The 14,320-nt window shown below is 40.2% G+C and overlaps 3 protein-coding genes and 1 pseudogene across 5 annotated transcripts; 1 reads left to right on the plus strand and 3 right to left on the minus strand.

The window, feature by feature from the left end:
• Positions 1-77: 77 nt before the first annotated feature.
• On the minus strand, positions 78-5,210 carry bpnt1 (bisphosphate nucleotidase 1). 3 transcript variants are annotated; one of them, XM_027284228.1, is made up of 10 exons: positions 4,880-5,210; positions 4,405-4,526; positions 3,746-3,850; positions 3,552-3,659; positions 3,355-3,403; positions 2,390-2,476; positions 2,173-2,264; positions 1,895-2,092; positions 1,696-1,801; positions 78-1,119 (listed from the first exon to the last, which is right to left on the minus strand). In XM_027284228.1, the coding sequence occupies exons 2-10, from the start codon at positions 4,522-4,524 to the stop codon at positions 968-970; spliced, it is 1,017 nt and encodes a 338-aa protein (XP_027140029.1). In that variant the 5' UTR covers positions 4,525-4,526; positions 4,880-5,210; the 3' UTR covers positions 78-967. The 3 variants fall into 3 exon arrangements, with proteins under 3 accessions (XP_027140029.1, XP_027140031.1, XP_027140032.1); XM_027284230.1 differs by having other exon boundaries at positions 4,405-4,568; XM_027284231.1 differs by lacking the exon at positions 2,390-2,476 and having other exon boundaries at positions 4,880-5,207.
• A 514-nt stretch (positions 5,211-5,724) lies between these two features.
• Positions 5,725-8,765, minus strand: LOC113746868 (3'(2'),5'-bisphosphate nucleotidase 1-like; annotated as a pseudogene).
• saysd1 (SAYSVFN motif domain containing 1) lies at positions 8,528-11,251 on the minus strand. The gene is made up of 2 exons (XM_019272028.2): positions 11,039-11,251; positions 8,528-9,377 (listed from the first exon to the last, which is right to left on the minus strand). The coding sequence occupies exons 1-2, from the start codon at positions 11,210-11,212 to the stop codon at positions 9,054-9,056; spliced, it is 498 nt and encodes a 165-aa protein (XP_019127573.1). The 5' UTR covers positions 11,213-11,251; the 3' UTR covers positions 8,528-9,053.
• Positions 11,252-11,397: 146 nt separating this feature from the next.
• On the plus strand, positions 11,398-14,285 carry grcc10 (gene rich cluster, C10 gene). The gene is made up of 4 exons (XM_019272114.2): positions 11,398-11,509; positions 12,385-12,438; positions 13,605-13,781; positions 13,908-14,285. Exons 2-4 carry the CDS (start codon positions 12,387-12,389, stop codon positions 14,045-14,047), a joined length of 369 nt encoding a protein of 122 aa, XP_019127659.1. The 5' UTR covers positions 11,398-11,509; positions 12,385-12,386; the 3' UTR covers positions 14,048-14,285.
• The last annotated feature ends 35 nt before the right edge of the window (positions 14,286-14,320 follow it).

Genomic DNA, 14,320 nt, shown 5'->3' on the forward strand with positions numbered 1-14,320 from the left:
AGGTGTCAATAAAATCCAGATATTTTGACGATATTGGATGCAATAAATATTGCTAAAAATCTTGCCACGTGCAAACATTAACATTTGTAGGACACGGCCAGCCTCTGCTGACAGCTGTTGTCTTTATTAGGGCATTTGTGCACAGTAGATGCTCTACATCACATGTTTCCAGCCTCTTTTCCACAACCAGCACCAAGTTCTGAAACTTTTTTTTTTTAACTTTCTTTAAAAGAGCAGACTTTCCATTGAGTAATGCAATAGGGTAAAAACTGTTATTTTTCAGTTTTGATGTAAATTCAGTGTCATGAGGAAAATGCGGGGACCATCAGTGAGCACTTTGAGTTTGTGTCCTTTAAGTCTGGTAAGTACAGTACGTGTGTAGAAAAATAGATACGGATATGCAAGAAAACAAGATATATAAGGAATGTGAAGAACACGATAGTTATCGGTATATTCATTCTTTCAGTAGATGTCCGGCTCACACACACTGAACATTGTTGCACTTCCAGTCATTGCATGACACTGTAAAGAGGTCAAACTCATCAGGACGATGGCATTTTGTCTGCTGTTCCCACTCAGTGGTTATTGAATGAAGTAAAGTCATTTCCAACTCACTTTAATGAACATTTAACCGATGTATTTTTATTTATTTTTTGCCTTTTGCCTTGTAAATCTATTGGTCTTCAAACAGTATGTTAAGACGTTTTGAGATTTGTACGAGTTTGTTTCAAACGAGTGAAATAAATGGAAGTGCTGTTGAGCGTGCTCTCTGATTATTTCTGGTTAATTACTGACATAAAAACAAAAAAGTAGTGACAATGCAAAAAAAACCTTAAGATGTGGCCAAGATCAGTAAATCAGATGAACTTTTTTAAATTACATTTTCACATATAAAAAGTTCTGTGCACGTGTCCAGGAGTCTCTCCTCCATATGGATTTTAAGCGTGGTCAGTGTAAATCTCTGACCTCAGTCTGACTTGAGGGCTTGCAGCACTGACTGTGGCACTCTGCTGGCGTAGTACTCGTGGTTGCGCAGTGTTGCAAGAACGCCGGCCGAGTTCATGTGCTTTACATTGGCATGGTAGCGGTATGCGTTGCCATGCATGTCGGTCAGTTTACCTGCACAAGAAATAAAGAGGAAAAAAAAAATTTAGACACTGGTTCAGACAGTTAGCTCTCAAGTTATTTGATTGGACAAAAGTCCATTCATGGTCGTCATCTATCTCAGATTGTAACCACAAAAATAAACATATTTCTACAAGTAGTTTAAAGACACACACGAGGATCAAAATACTGCATACTGGTGTTAGAAACTGAATATAATCAGCTGATAATAAACCTGATCAGCCACCGCCAGTAATCAATACACAACCATTAATCAAACCAATAACTAAACAGTTTCCTAGTGTTTCTGTAGTGTTGACATAACATTAAAAAATAACTTATTACTACTAATAAATGCTCTTGTAGAACTGTTATATAAAATCAATATCACACTTAAGGTTGTGCTGTTATACTGAATATCAGCACACCGTTAAACCACACCACTCTGCATACAGCCGTGCGGATATTCAGTATAACATCACTCCCTCTCATGTGATATTGCTTAAATGAACGATACTGAAGATGCATTCTTCATAGTCTGTACATAGGCCCATTGTATTGCTGCTACAGAACTGAGAGTTTTTTTTTTACCTCCAACGGCATGCAGGATGGCCTCAGGAGCACAGGTGTCCCATTTCTTGCACCCTGGACTGGCGAAGACGTAAGCAGAAGCTCTTCCTTCAACAAGCTGGATTATCTGCAGAGAGGATTCGATAAACAAACAGTTTCACACATCGACACACTCTTGTTACAGCTATAACATCAACTCCATGTTCTGTTTGAGTCTCACCTTGTTCCCAGCGCCACCCACTCTTATAACCTCATGAGGCTCCATGGCATCCACACAGTCTGTTACCACCTTGTTGCTATGGGAACGCGTCGTGGTGACGATGCGTTTGTCACCTGGAACTTCCTGCAGCTGAAATCCAAAGGCGCCTAATCCCGGCATTCCCCACATGGTTCGTCCTAAAGCTGATCCTGCTCCGAGCTGACGGGGAGACATTTTTTTTTAATGAACCAGAGCTTCACCAGCTTTTAGGAGACCAAATCATTTAGTCTGGGCTTTACCTGGTAGTTGTAGAAAGGCTGGTTGATGACGCCTGCAATAGCTTTGCCAGCGTATGCGATACCAATAAGCACCGTCACATTATCCAGAAGCCCTTAAATAAGAAAATAGCAGGACGTTAGCTGGAGGGCACTTAAAGCTATCAAGTGTCATTACAGCAACTTCATGCAGGACAAAAAGAAGAAGACTGAGATCATCCATGCTGTTGCCTTTTCATACAGAGAGCTGTGCTGTGAGGCCGATATGTGTCCGACCCTTTGTGGTGTGGTATCTGGGCATCGGTTTGGTGACGGAGACACCGTGAAGCTGAGGTCAGCAGAGAGAGAGAGAATAGAGAAACAAACATAGAGGCGGACAGCAGAAGCAGTGAAACATGAGGAAGGAGAAGGAAAAGCAGTGAAGGTTTGAGAGCTGATAGCCAGAAGGCAACACAAGAAAACGCATAGCAACAATTTTATAAGAATATAAGAAAGACAGATTTCAAATAAAGACTACTTAATAACAGTAGTTATGTCCACTGCCAGGTAGTGAACATAACATCAGCAGAAACACCTCTTGATATATTCAAAATGGATTGGACGAAGTGGCTGGCTGATGTATATATGCATATATAAATGATCCAGCATGCATATCTGTATACTGTATATAGTGGAAGATATACATATGAGCTGAGCTCAGTGAAGTTTTCATTCAGACTGTGAACTGTTTTTTGAGTTTGTATGTAGATACAGTTAGTCGATTTCTGTCTTTTAAAGTTGCATGTGTTGCTATATATTTACTATTTTTCATTACTGGTGTACCATGGACCTTTATCTTTTGACAGTCCTTAATAAAGTTGCAATAATAATAATAATGATAATAACGAGTGGGCAGTCCGAGTATTGACATTGATTGTGGATCCGCAATGTCTGTCTAATAAGGTGAGTATTTGCATCCCAAGTAAATCAGAACTATGGAATATGGAGATGGTAACCTTAATACTAAAAGATTAATATGTAAGTTCAAAGTGCACGTGTGTGCATGTGATCTTTAACAAAAGCAGGTTGATATCAAATGTATTTGTTCAGGGAGTTTCCAAGAACTGGACAGTTCACTCAGCCCGCATTGCATTGCATTGCAAAAACACACACACATGCACATATGCTGTGTGTATATATATATATATATATATTTAAAGAGTCCACCTTCAGTGTATTCTTTCGTGCCATCGAGAGGATCGACCCACACAACGAGCTGAAAATAAGAGAGAAACACTCAGAAGTATGCACACACACCAAGAATAAACATTCCTGTGTTGACACAACTATGAGACACGGCTGGTGCCATCTTCTTTATTTAACTGCTAATATTTACTGTGTTTCTGAATATATCAGCAGGTTACCTCCTCTTCTTTCAGCTCTCTATATTCTGCCGGACACGTCTTCTGAAGGATTTCCTCTGAGTGGCCACTCTCAATGAGATCTTCTCTTACCTCCTCAGCTGGAAGCTCCTGATAAATGAATAACACGATCAACTCTCCTTCTATGAAGCCTAATACTAGAATACAAACACATTAAACGGACATAACATACACACCTCCTCTCCTATGATGGTGATTTTGGGGAAACGTCTGGACAGCGATGCACAAATGCTCTGCTGTGCCAGCCTGTCTGCCAGCGTCTGCAGATCATTAGCTCCAGTCTGTGCAGGGAGGAAAATGTTAAAACAGCTCAGTCTCAGCCTACATCCTGCACTAAAACTTAAATCTTAAAGACTCTGGGAATGTGGCTTGAAATAGTAAAAATGCAAAAGCTGAGGGATTCATTCATAAGTAGTAGAAAATTTAGATCACCAAAAAGCTCATTTTGCTTTCGTGTCACAGATCATATTATGATTGACATCTCTCCTTCATGTGTACCGGTGTTTCGGTTTATTGAGCGACCCTGTTGACTGGTGACAGCAGACCAGACTCCTTTGACAAAAACAGTATTTTAACCAGGATATTGTCACGCCTCAGTCGGTGAACAAAGGATTTATTTCAACCAAACCAGAGTTGGTGATTGTTGGAACAGCAGAAAGACTAGTCACTATGTTTTTAGTGTTTTTATTCTGCAAATCTTAAATTGTTAAATCACATAAGTTCTTTGTGGATTTGGGTTTAAATCTCCACAGCAGACAGTTTATCTTGTGTATCCGGGACAAGCTTGTAGCTGTACTTCTTCTGGGATTTAAAATAACAAAAAACTGTGTCCCACCTTCTCCACAATGCCAAGATCTCCACTGTGAAGCACTTTCCTCACAATGGCTCCAGCCTTTTCAGCTACAGTGTGGGCAGAGGCCACCAGGCGCATGACTACAGCAGGACTCCCAGACATTGCTGACAGGACAGAGGAACACCTTTATCATCTGCATGCATAACCTGCATGAAGTTTACAGGAGGACAGAGTGATCTGCAGCCCAGTTTGTGTGGTTACATCTCCTCTTCTGCTGCATGCATCAACTGGTGACTGCACAAAATGAGCCGAGCCTTTGAATGAACTGCTTTCATGCACTGTATCTTTTGTTTTTAGAGCAAAAGGTAACTAACAAAGAGCTTGTAAACACAGCAGGAAGCATATTTCTGTAATGTCGGCTACTTAGCTCCAATGCTGCTGTTGATAGCTGTCTACATTAGATGTATTAATCCAATAAAATTATTAAATATCCACTAAATGTGCGGTGAATACTTACTGACGGAGAAGCAGTGACCGAACAGCTTGAATTTGGGAGACGTAAGACGTGACCTTTGACCTAAAGACAAGTCAAGATAGTTACCTGGCAACCGCCAAAGGCAAATAGTGAGCTATCGCAGCTAGCAGGATATTATCATATCATGATATTCAGTCACATTTACTGACTAATGATATGTTTAACACACACAACAAGGGGCGCAAACAGCAGCTTAAATATAATGCAGGTGTGTTTTTAGCCGTTTGGCTCTAGTTAAACACAGAAACGATCAAATATCTTTAAAGCTAATGCGGAAGTACATGGGAGGGACTCATCTCGCTTTGTCTAAACAGAGGCGCCCTCTCTCTCTCTCTCTGGGTCCAAAAGTCCGCCGGGTTTCGTTTGAAGGAACGTGGACGTGTCAAAAACTGCAGTTCCTCTAACGTCCACTTGAGGCTGGCTGCAGAACGAGTCAGTCTCCATAAGCCCCCATGTTAGACAACAGAAATAAACATGTTTACAGCCTGGTACAAAAAACAGTTTTCGTCTCTGTAGCTAATTTCCACGTTCATGACAACTGTACTGAGGGTGAATTTATATACAACTCACCTGTTCACATTATATTAAGGCTTAAAGTTATGCAGGATTAACAGCGTGGACACTTTGAATAAGATGAGGCAGGACAGCCAACATGGCATGTTTTTTAGCTTCGAAACGGCTCTTCAGAAGTCTTTTCCTACCTGTGAGCATCAGTCTCTACAACTCCTCCCTCAAAATATCAGACACTCTAAGTCAAGTCCAGTAGCTATTGAACTTTGCAATACATAAGTGAAATCTGCCACACATGCATACTGCACTTTAAACAATCAGTGTATTCGGGCTTGCAGCACTGACTGTGGCACTCTGCTGGCATAGTACTCGTGGTTGCGCAGTGTTGCAAGACGCCGGCCGAGTTCATGTGCTTTACGTTGGCATGGTAGCGGTATGCGTTGCCTGCATGTCGGTCAGTTTACCTGCACAAGAAAATAAGAGGAAAAAAAAAAATTAGACACTGGTTCAGACAGTTAGCTCTCAAGTTATTTGATTGGACAAAAGTCCATTCACGGTCGTCATCTATCTCAGATTGTACCACAAAAATAAACATATTTCTAAGTAGTTAAAACACACACGAGGATCAAAATACTGCATACTGGTGTTAGAAACTGAATATAATCAGCTGTATAAACCTGATCAGCCCCGCCAGTAATGCAATACACAACCATAACAAACCAATATAAAACAGTCAACAACAGTTCCAGTTCTGTGTGTTGACATAACATAAAATAATAAAAATAACACAGGTCCTAATTTCCTTACGTGCCTTAAAAACCATCATTCCAGAAAACAAGTAAAAACGTCATATGTGACAGTCATTTGTAAATAACTATTTTACTTTTACTACTAATGATAATAAATGCTCTTGTAGAACTGTTGTATAAAATCAATATCACACTCAAGGTTGTGCTGTTATACTGAATATCAGCACCCGTAAACCACACACCCTGCTGCACCTCTGCCTGACGATCACAGCGTGCGGATATTCAGTATAAACATCACTCCCTCTCATGTTGTTGCTTAAATGAACGATACTGAAGATGCACTCTTCATAGTCTGTACATAGGCCCATTGTATTGCTGCTACAGACTGAGAGTTTTTTACCTCCAACGGCATGCAGGATGGCCTCAGGAGCACAGGTGTCCCATTTCTTGCACCCTGGACTGGCGGAAGACTAAGCAGGCTCTTCCTTCAACAAGCTGGATTATCTGCACGAGATGATTCGTAAACAACAGTTTCACACTCGACACACTCTTGTTACAGCTATAACATCAACTCCATGTTCTGCTGGAGTCTCACCTTGTTCCCAGCGCCACCCACTTTTATAACCTCATGAGGCTCCATGGCGTCCACACAGTCTGTTACCACCTTGTTGCTATGGGAACGCGTCGTGGTGACGATGCGTTTGTCACCTGGAACTTCCTGCGCTGAAATCCAAAGGCGCCTAATCCCGGCATTCCCCACATGGTTCGTCCTAAAGCTGATTCTGCTCCGAGCTGACGGGGAGACATTTTTTTTTAATGAACCAGAGCTTTACCAGCTTTTAGGAGACAAATCATTTAGTCTGGGCTTTACCTGGTAGTTGTAGAAGGCTGGTTGATGACGCCTGCAATAGCTTTGCCAGCTATGCGATACCAATAGCACCGTCACATTATCCAGAGCCCTTAATGAGAAAATAGCAGGCGTTAGCTGGAGGGCACTTAAAGCTATCAGTGTCATTACGGCAACTTCATGCAGGACAGAAAGAAGAAGACTGAGATCATCCATGCTGTTGCCTTTCATACAGAGGCTGTGCTGTGAGGCCGATATGTGTCCGACCCTTTGTGGTGTGGTATCTGGGCATCGGTTTGGTGACGGAGACACCGTGAAGCTGAGGTCAGCAGAGAGAGAGAATAGAGAAACAAACACAGAGGCGGACAGCAGAAGCAGTGAAACATGGGAGGAGAAGGAAAAGCAGTGAAGGTTTGAGAGCTGATAGCCAGAAGGCAACACAAGAAAAGACGCATAGCAACAATTTTATAAGAATATAGAAAGACAGATTTCAAATAAAGACTACTTAATAACAGTAGTTATGTCCACTGCCAGGTAGTGAACATAACATCAGCAGAAACACCTCTTGATATATTCAAATGGATTGGACGAAGTGCTGGCTGGTGTATATATGCAATATATAAATGATCCAGCATGCATATCTGTATACTGTATATAGTGGAAGATTACATATGAGCTGAGCTCAGTGAGTTTTCATTCAGACTGTGAACTGTTTTTTAATTTTTGTATGTAGGTACAGATTTCTGTCTTTTAAAGTTGTATGTGTTGCTATATATTACTATTTTCATTAACTGGTGTACCATGGACCTTTATCTTTTGACATCCTTAATAAAGTTGCATATAATAATGATAATAATAATAATAATAATAATATAATAAAATAATAACGAGTGGGCGGTCCGGTATTGACATTGATTGTGGATCCGCAATGTCTGTCTGATAAGGTGAGTATTTGCATCCCAAGTAATCGACTATGGAGTATGGAGATGTAACCTTAATACTAAAAGATTAATATGTAAGTTCAAAGTGCACGTGTGTGCATGTGATCTTTAACAAAAGCAGGTTGATATCAAATGTATTTGTTCAGGGAGTGTACGAGTTTGTTTCAAACGAGTGAAATAAATGGAAGTGCTGTTGAGAGTGCTCTCTGATTATTTCTGGTTAATTAATTACTGACATAAAAACAAAAGTAGTGACAATGCAAAAAAAACCTTAAGATGTGGCCAAGATCAGAAAATCAGATGAACTTTTTTAAATGACATTTTCACATATAAAAAGTTCCGTGCATGTGTCCAGGAGTCTCTCCTCCATATGGATTTTGAGCGTTGAGTGTCCGACAGACATCAGTGTAAATCTCTGACCTCAGTCTGACTTGAGGGCAGTTTTTTAGCTTTGAAACGGCTCTTCAGCAACATTGGTGACATCACGTACAAGCTGTTCATTATGTATACTGTCAGTGAGGATAATGAAGGACTGACGGCTCCAAAGATCGGTATTTGATATAATACAATATAATTTGAGATATTTGCTTGTTTAATTAGCTTTCATTTTATTATTTTTTATTAGGGAAAGTCCTCAAAAGAACTTCTTTTCATGACAGATTTCAGATACAAAATGCAACATTGTTTCATATTAAAAATGATTTATTAAACCTGGGAAGCCATTTGTTTAAACATTTTCATATAAATTAAAAGCAGCTTGCCCCTTTTGTTTCTCCACATTTCACTACTAAATACATAAACATATCTTCTACCAAACCCATGTTGGCCAGTACAGGAAATGGAGATAAGTTCAAAACCAAAGATGGATTTGAAAGTCTTTAATGACATGATATCTGATGTGGTATAACCCGCTTCCTTAAACCACAGGTGATCTGTGACAAAGAAGACACAGGTACAGGAATAAAACTTTAAGTTAACCTTCCTCAAATTAATGTGTTATACAGAAATAATAAATTGACATTGTCCCTGCACGTTCCTGAATAAAATTAACAATTCTGAAAAGACAAACAATCTGATTATTTGAAATAAATGTGCAAATCACAAGCAATTCATCTGTTAGCCAGTGGTCTGTAACCCATCTCTCCCTCCAGCTGCTCTGCAGTGAGAGAGCCCAGCAGAGGCTGACAGTCCGGATTGAAGACAGAATAAGCGCTCAGTTCTCCGGGCTCGCGGGCAGCTGGGCTGCGGAGTCCTTCATAGAGCCAGTAAAAGAGGGAGATGACGAAGAAAGGCAGGCCAAACTCCAGTTCAGCAAAGAGACCAAGCAACACCAGCCACAGCAGCACTTTAAGCAAGGTGAGGTTTGAGCAGACGACTTGTTTCGAGGACAGCCACTTTCCCAGAGCGCTGTCCAGCAGCCAATCACCGCCGTCCTGCAGGGAAGACAGAACATCTCAGATACACAGAGGGCCCCAGCACAAAATATGGTGTTTTCAGTTAAGAGCAGAGACTTGTTACATGCTGTAGTTTGATAGATTTCAAATAATTACAGACTGGTATTTAGAAAAACTGCACCAGACACTGGCTGGTCTATAATTAGCCCTTTTTCACACTGGTACTTTACTGTGGATCAAGCTGTTGACAACAAAACAGATTTTTAGAGGTCAGGTCAGGAATACTATAGCGTGAAGTGATTGTTATTTTTATTATATTTCCCTGTGCACATCGCAAGATTGTATTATTTAATTTCATGTTACATGTCGTATCATAACTTTTGTCATGATTTGGCGCTTTATAAATAAAACTGAACTGAATTAATAAGTATCATAATAAAGTTACAAAGTTAGTTTGCAAACTAGGCTGGTTTTATTAAAATACTAACACAATTCACCAAAAAAATACCTCATATATCCCGCAAAATGAAGCACTGAAACCAAAATTAAACTTTTGCACCAGACGGCACACACCTCATTCATATTACAGATGTTTGTCTAACCAACTACACACTGTTGGGCATAATGAAAAACACTCATTTTTAGTATGCTTTGCCATAATACTGACATAGTTCAAACTGTGGAGAATTTATTCAGATTGTTCACATGCACAGAAATATTTGCAGATACACACACGTGCTATTAAAATATTTATTTTTTTATTTTCCACCAAACAAGTCAGTGCAACATATGCACAGCAGATATATTTACAGTGAGAAATTTCTGAAGTCAAAGGTCAATGGTGAGGTCAGGAAGGAAGAAAGTGTTTCAGGAGCCTCTGATTATTTATTGACGCTTGGCCCAAGGAGAATTAGAGACACTCTTCAAAGTTCATCAGAAGTGCCTGAGTCGGTCTCACATTCTGCCCAACTCATCCTGGTGGATCGGCTTTAAACCTTTATTCATGCAGGTGTTATTGTCAGCATATTCTAGTCTGGAGACACAGATTGGGACCGTATCTATTATGTCTATGAAGGCAGCAATAGGTCTCTTCGACCCTGGCCACCACAGTGTTGAGATAGACTGGCACCTACTATTCTCAATCAAATATATAGAGAAGAGTTCAGACTACAGCCTCAATAATAAACATAATAGTTAAATGAGCATCTCAACATAAGCTGAAAACATTAAGCTTCATAAAGTGGAAGTTATGACAGAGCTGTCGGTACAAGTGTACCTAATGAAGTCATCGTTATTATCTAGTCTCAAAATGGGAAATATTAGCATCAACCAAATGGTTCTGTTCAATAAATGATCTTATTAGGAATAAACTAGTCAAAGACAAACAGTTAATACTGCTGAGGACTACAAGGCCCACACATGACCATGTGTAGCCTAAGAATAGAAAAGTCCATAACACATTGGGGTGAACTAAAATATTCTCACAACAACAGTGAGCTGAAAAACACCATTCTTGTATTGCTTACTTCCTGAGTGAAGTGTTAACAATTACATAACACCTGTTTGGCCAGGTGTCATTTTAACATGTGACTTTATGTCAGATTGTTAAAAAGTGTCATTTTAAAATGCAAAATGTGTTTAAAGTTTTTGGAGATTTCAGATGGAAACTGTGATGAAAGCTCAGATCCAGCTGGTCTCACCTTGCTCGGAGAGCTCTGAGGTGAAGCCTCCTCCTCTTCTGTCTGTTGTGTGTCAGCTGTCGGTGTCGTGTCAGTCGGTGGAGCTGTGTCCTGCATCGTCTGTGCTGCTGTCTCCTCGTCCTTCCTAACAACAGCCTGTCTCCTGGCTCTGAACTCGGCGAGCCTCTGCTCCATCGATGAGCTAACTTTACTTACACGTGGCAAAAAAACAGCTGCGAGGACAAGTCATTCAAAAACTTCTGGATGACAGCTCGGCTTCACACGACCTCACAATAACGTAACACTCACTTTAAGTTGCACTTTTAGCGACATTTTCTCCAGAGATCGCACCGTGCTAGTTTAGCTTAGCTTTAGCTTTGTTTACCTTTTTAGTTACAGGAAGTAGCGTCGCAAACAAGCTCCCAACTGTCGTAAAAAAAGGTGTCGCCTATCACACAGCTTGAAGCTAGGTTATTGTTTTCATCATCAGTGGTGAGTTTAAACACGTTTCTAACTGTTTTAATTAATAATTAGTGCTTTTCTAATACGTGTTTTCAAACTGTAAGCTGCCGTTAGCTCAGGAGCTAACGGTAAGAGAGCAAACGGTCGGTTTCTAACGTTCAACCAACGTCCAGCTAACCTAAACCTAACCATACCTACGTTAAAAAATCAGTTTTTAAAAGCTTAATGTGTCCAAGATTGTTTGTTTTCGTTGACCAACAGTCCAGAGATATTCAGTTTATGATCATATAACGTTAACCTGACGGCTAACAGAGAAAACTAGTCAATGTTTTACAGTTTTAATCGATTATTAATCGATTATTAATCGATTATTAAGTCAGTGAGAAGCTCCACAGCTGAGGACAGGGTTCCCACGGGTGCTTGAATTCCTTGAAAATGCTTGAATTTCAATTCAGCGTTTTCAAGGTTGTGAAAATGCTTGAATTCTTTGTGAAGTGCTTGAAAATGCTTGAAATTTGTGTGATGTCTATTTGTCACTGTTATTGCGCTATGGTAGTTACACAATACAAGCTGAGAATACAAGCCAATTCACAATTAGTTAAAAATCAAAACAGTCAATCTACCACCATATGAAATAATGCTAATTAGACCCATATTATTATGCCATACAGTGGCACCGCTGCGCTTCCCATGACCATCATGGCAAACACAGTAGGCTACCTATTTAAAGGTGCTGGAAAAATGGAAAAACTGGTGCTTGAAGGTGCTTGAAAAATGCTTGAATTTGTTCATGAAAAAGGTGTGGGAACCCTGTGAGGAACAACACAGGTTAAACATCAGCTGTGTTAGTCTGTGTCAGGTTTGGTTTCTCCTGTAACAATGTAAATGTGTGTGTGTGTGTGCAGACATGGCCTCAGCTCCAGCACAGCAGCCCACCCTCACTGTTGAGCAGACCAGAGGTAAGAAGAGCCGCATGACACATACATACATTATAATAAACACCTCTTAATATAATAATAAGATAAGATGATCCCACACTGGGGGAAATTCACTTGTCCACAGCAGCTCGTTGTTGTGGAGAAATCGCTGAAGTCAAAGGTCAATGCTGAGGTCAGGAAGGAAGAAAGTGTTTGAAGAGCCTCTGATTATTTATTGACGCTTGGCCAAGGAGAATTAGAGACACTCTTCAAAGTTCATCAGAAGTGCCTGAGTCGGTCTCACATTGTGCCCAACTCGTGCTGGTGGATCGACTTTAAACCCCAAGATAACACCACAAATACTATACGCACATAATTAGTCAAAGAGAATGTTTTTACCCATGGAGGTGTTATTGTCAGCATATTCTAGTCTGGAGACACAGATTGGAACGTCAACAACAAGATATCTATTATGACTAGGAAGGCAGCAATAGGTCTCTTCGACCCTGGTCACCACAGTGTTGAGATAGACTGGCACCTACTGTTCTCAATCAAATATATAGAGAAGAGTTCAGACTACAGCCTCAATAATAAACATAATAGTTAAATGAGCATCTCAACATAAATTAAAAACATTAAAACCTTAATAAAGTGGAAGCTGTCACAGTGGATTGTACAAGTGTACCTAATGAAGTGGCCAGTCGGTGTATATCTATATATAAAATAGTAAATATAATTAACACAGGAAAAAGTAATTGAGTAATTTAACAGTGCTACATTAAGTCATCGTTATTATCTAGTCTCAAAATGGGAAATATTAGCATTAACCAAATGGTTCTGTTCAATAAATGATCTTATTAGGAATAAACCCGCCTCCTGTGTGAACCGAACATAGCTTTTAAAGTTGGCCTGTGCTGCTGTATTTTTAACATCATGATAGTGGTACTTGCAGAGCTTTGAGAGGTGATACACAGTGGAAAAAGTTTGAGAAACGCTGCCCTAAAATGTGATTTTCCAGCTCTTCTGTCGCTCTTAGGTCTCCCAATTAATTATTGTTGAATAAATGTTGGAAAGCACCTGAAAACTCTTCCCCTTTCTCAGACTTGTCGTAACGAAAAGCACATTTTATTTTCAGGTTGATGCTTTTATATGCTACATAAAAAAGAAAGTCTGCTTACGTGCTTTGTTTTGTCCGTTTCTTTCACCAGTGGTACTGAGCGAGGTGATCCAGGCCTTCTCAGTACCAGAAAACGCCGCGAGGATGGAGGAGGCTCGAGAAAGTGCCTGCAACGACATGGGCAAGATGCTGCAGCTCGTGCTCCCCGTGGCCACGCAGATTCAACAGGAGGTCATCAAAGCCTACGGCTTCAACAACGAGGGAGAGGGTCAGTATGAGGCAGCGTTTTCTTTTCAAACCTGAGTGAAATCTGAAGTCTAATTTTCTTTCTTTCAATGGTATTGTTCCTTCATTGTGGATACATACAATGATCCTGGCTCTGCTTCTCTTTCAGGTGTCTTAAAATTTGCCAGATTGGTGAAGATGTATGAAACCCAGGACCCTGAAATTGCAGCCATGTCCGTTAAACTGAAGTCTCTCCTCTTACCGTCGCTGTCGACACCACCTATAGGAGGCGCCATTCCAGCTTCGTAGGAATCGCTCATCGGTCGACTGAAAGGTTACGCTCGTCTCGTCTAATGCTTTGGATCAACACGAACTCGCTGTAATGCCAACAATCTCGTCTATCACCTGCTTTTCTTTCTTGAGAAATAATGAAAAAAAAATAAAAAAAAAATCATAGTTTCAAACTCAAAACACTAACACGTTCCAGCAAAGATGAAATTCATCCCGTCGTCCACGTCGTGGTTTCGTTTAAAGCATCTTTACAATGTTAAATTATTGCTTTTTTTAAAAAATATTTCAGTA

This window comes from Larimichthys crocea, chromosome XI (genome assembly GCF_000972845.2).
Source record: "Larimichthys crocea isolate SSNF chromosome XI, L_crocea_2.0, whole genome shotgun sequence".
In the NCBI taxonomy this organism is placed as follows: domain Eukaryota; kingdom Metazoa; phylum Chordata; class Actinopteri; family Sciaenidae; genus Larimichthys; species Larimichthys crocea.

Coding starts and splice junctions, on each gene's coding strand:
- bpnt1 (XM_027284228.1), bottom strand. CDS start 4,524: ATGTCTGGGAGTCCTGCTGTAGTCATGCGCCTGGTGGCCTCTGCCCAC. Junction 3,660..3,745: donor TCACCATCATAGGAGAGGAG/GTGTGTATGTTA, acceptor TTCATTTATCAG/GAGCTTCCAGCTGAGGAGGT. Junction 1,120..1,695: donor CATCCTGCATGCCGTTGGAG/GTAAAAAAAAAA, acceptor TTTCTTGTGCAG/GTAAACTGACCGACATGCAT.
- saysd1 (XM_019272028.2), bottom strand. CDS start 11,212: ATGGAGCAGAGGCTCGCCGAGTTCAGAGCCAGGAGACAGGCTGTTGTT. Junction 9,378..11,038: donor CTCAGAGCTCTCCGAGCAAG/GTGAGACCAGCT, acceptor TCTTCCCTGCAG/GACGGCGGTGATTGGCTGCT.
- grcc10 (XM_019272114.2), top strand. CDS start 12,387: ATGGCCTCAGCTCCAGCACAGCAGCCCACCCTCACTGTTGAGCAGACC. Junction 12,439..13,604: donor CACTGTTGAGCAGACCAGAG/GTAAGAAGAGCC, acceptor TTCTTTCACCAG/TGGTACTGAGCGAGGTGATC. Junction 13,782..13,907: donor CTTCAACAACGAGGGAGAGG/GTCAGTATGAGG, acceptor CTTCTCTTTCAG/GTGTCTTAAAATTTGCCAGA.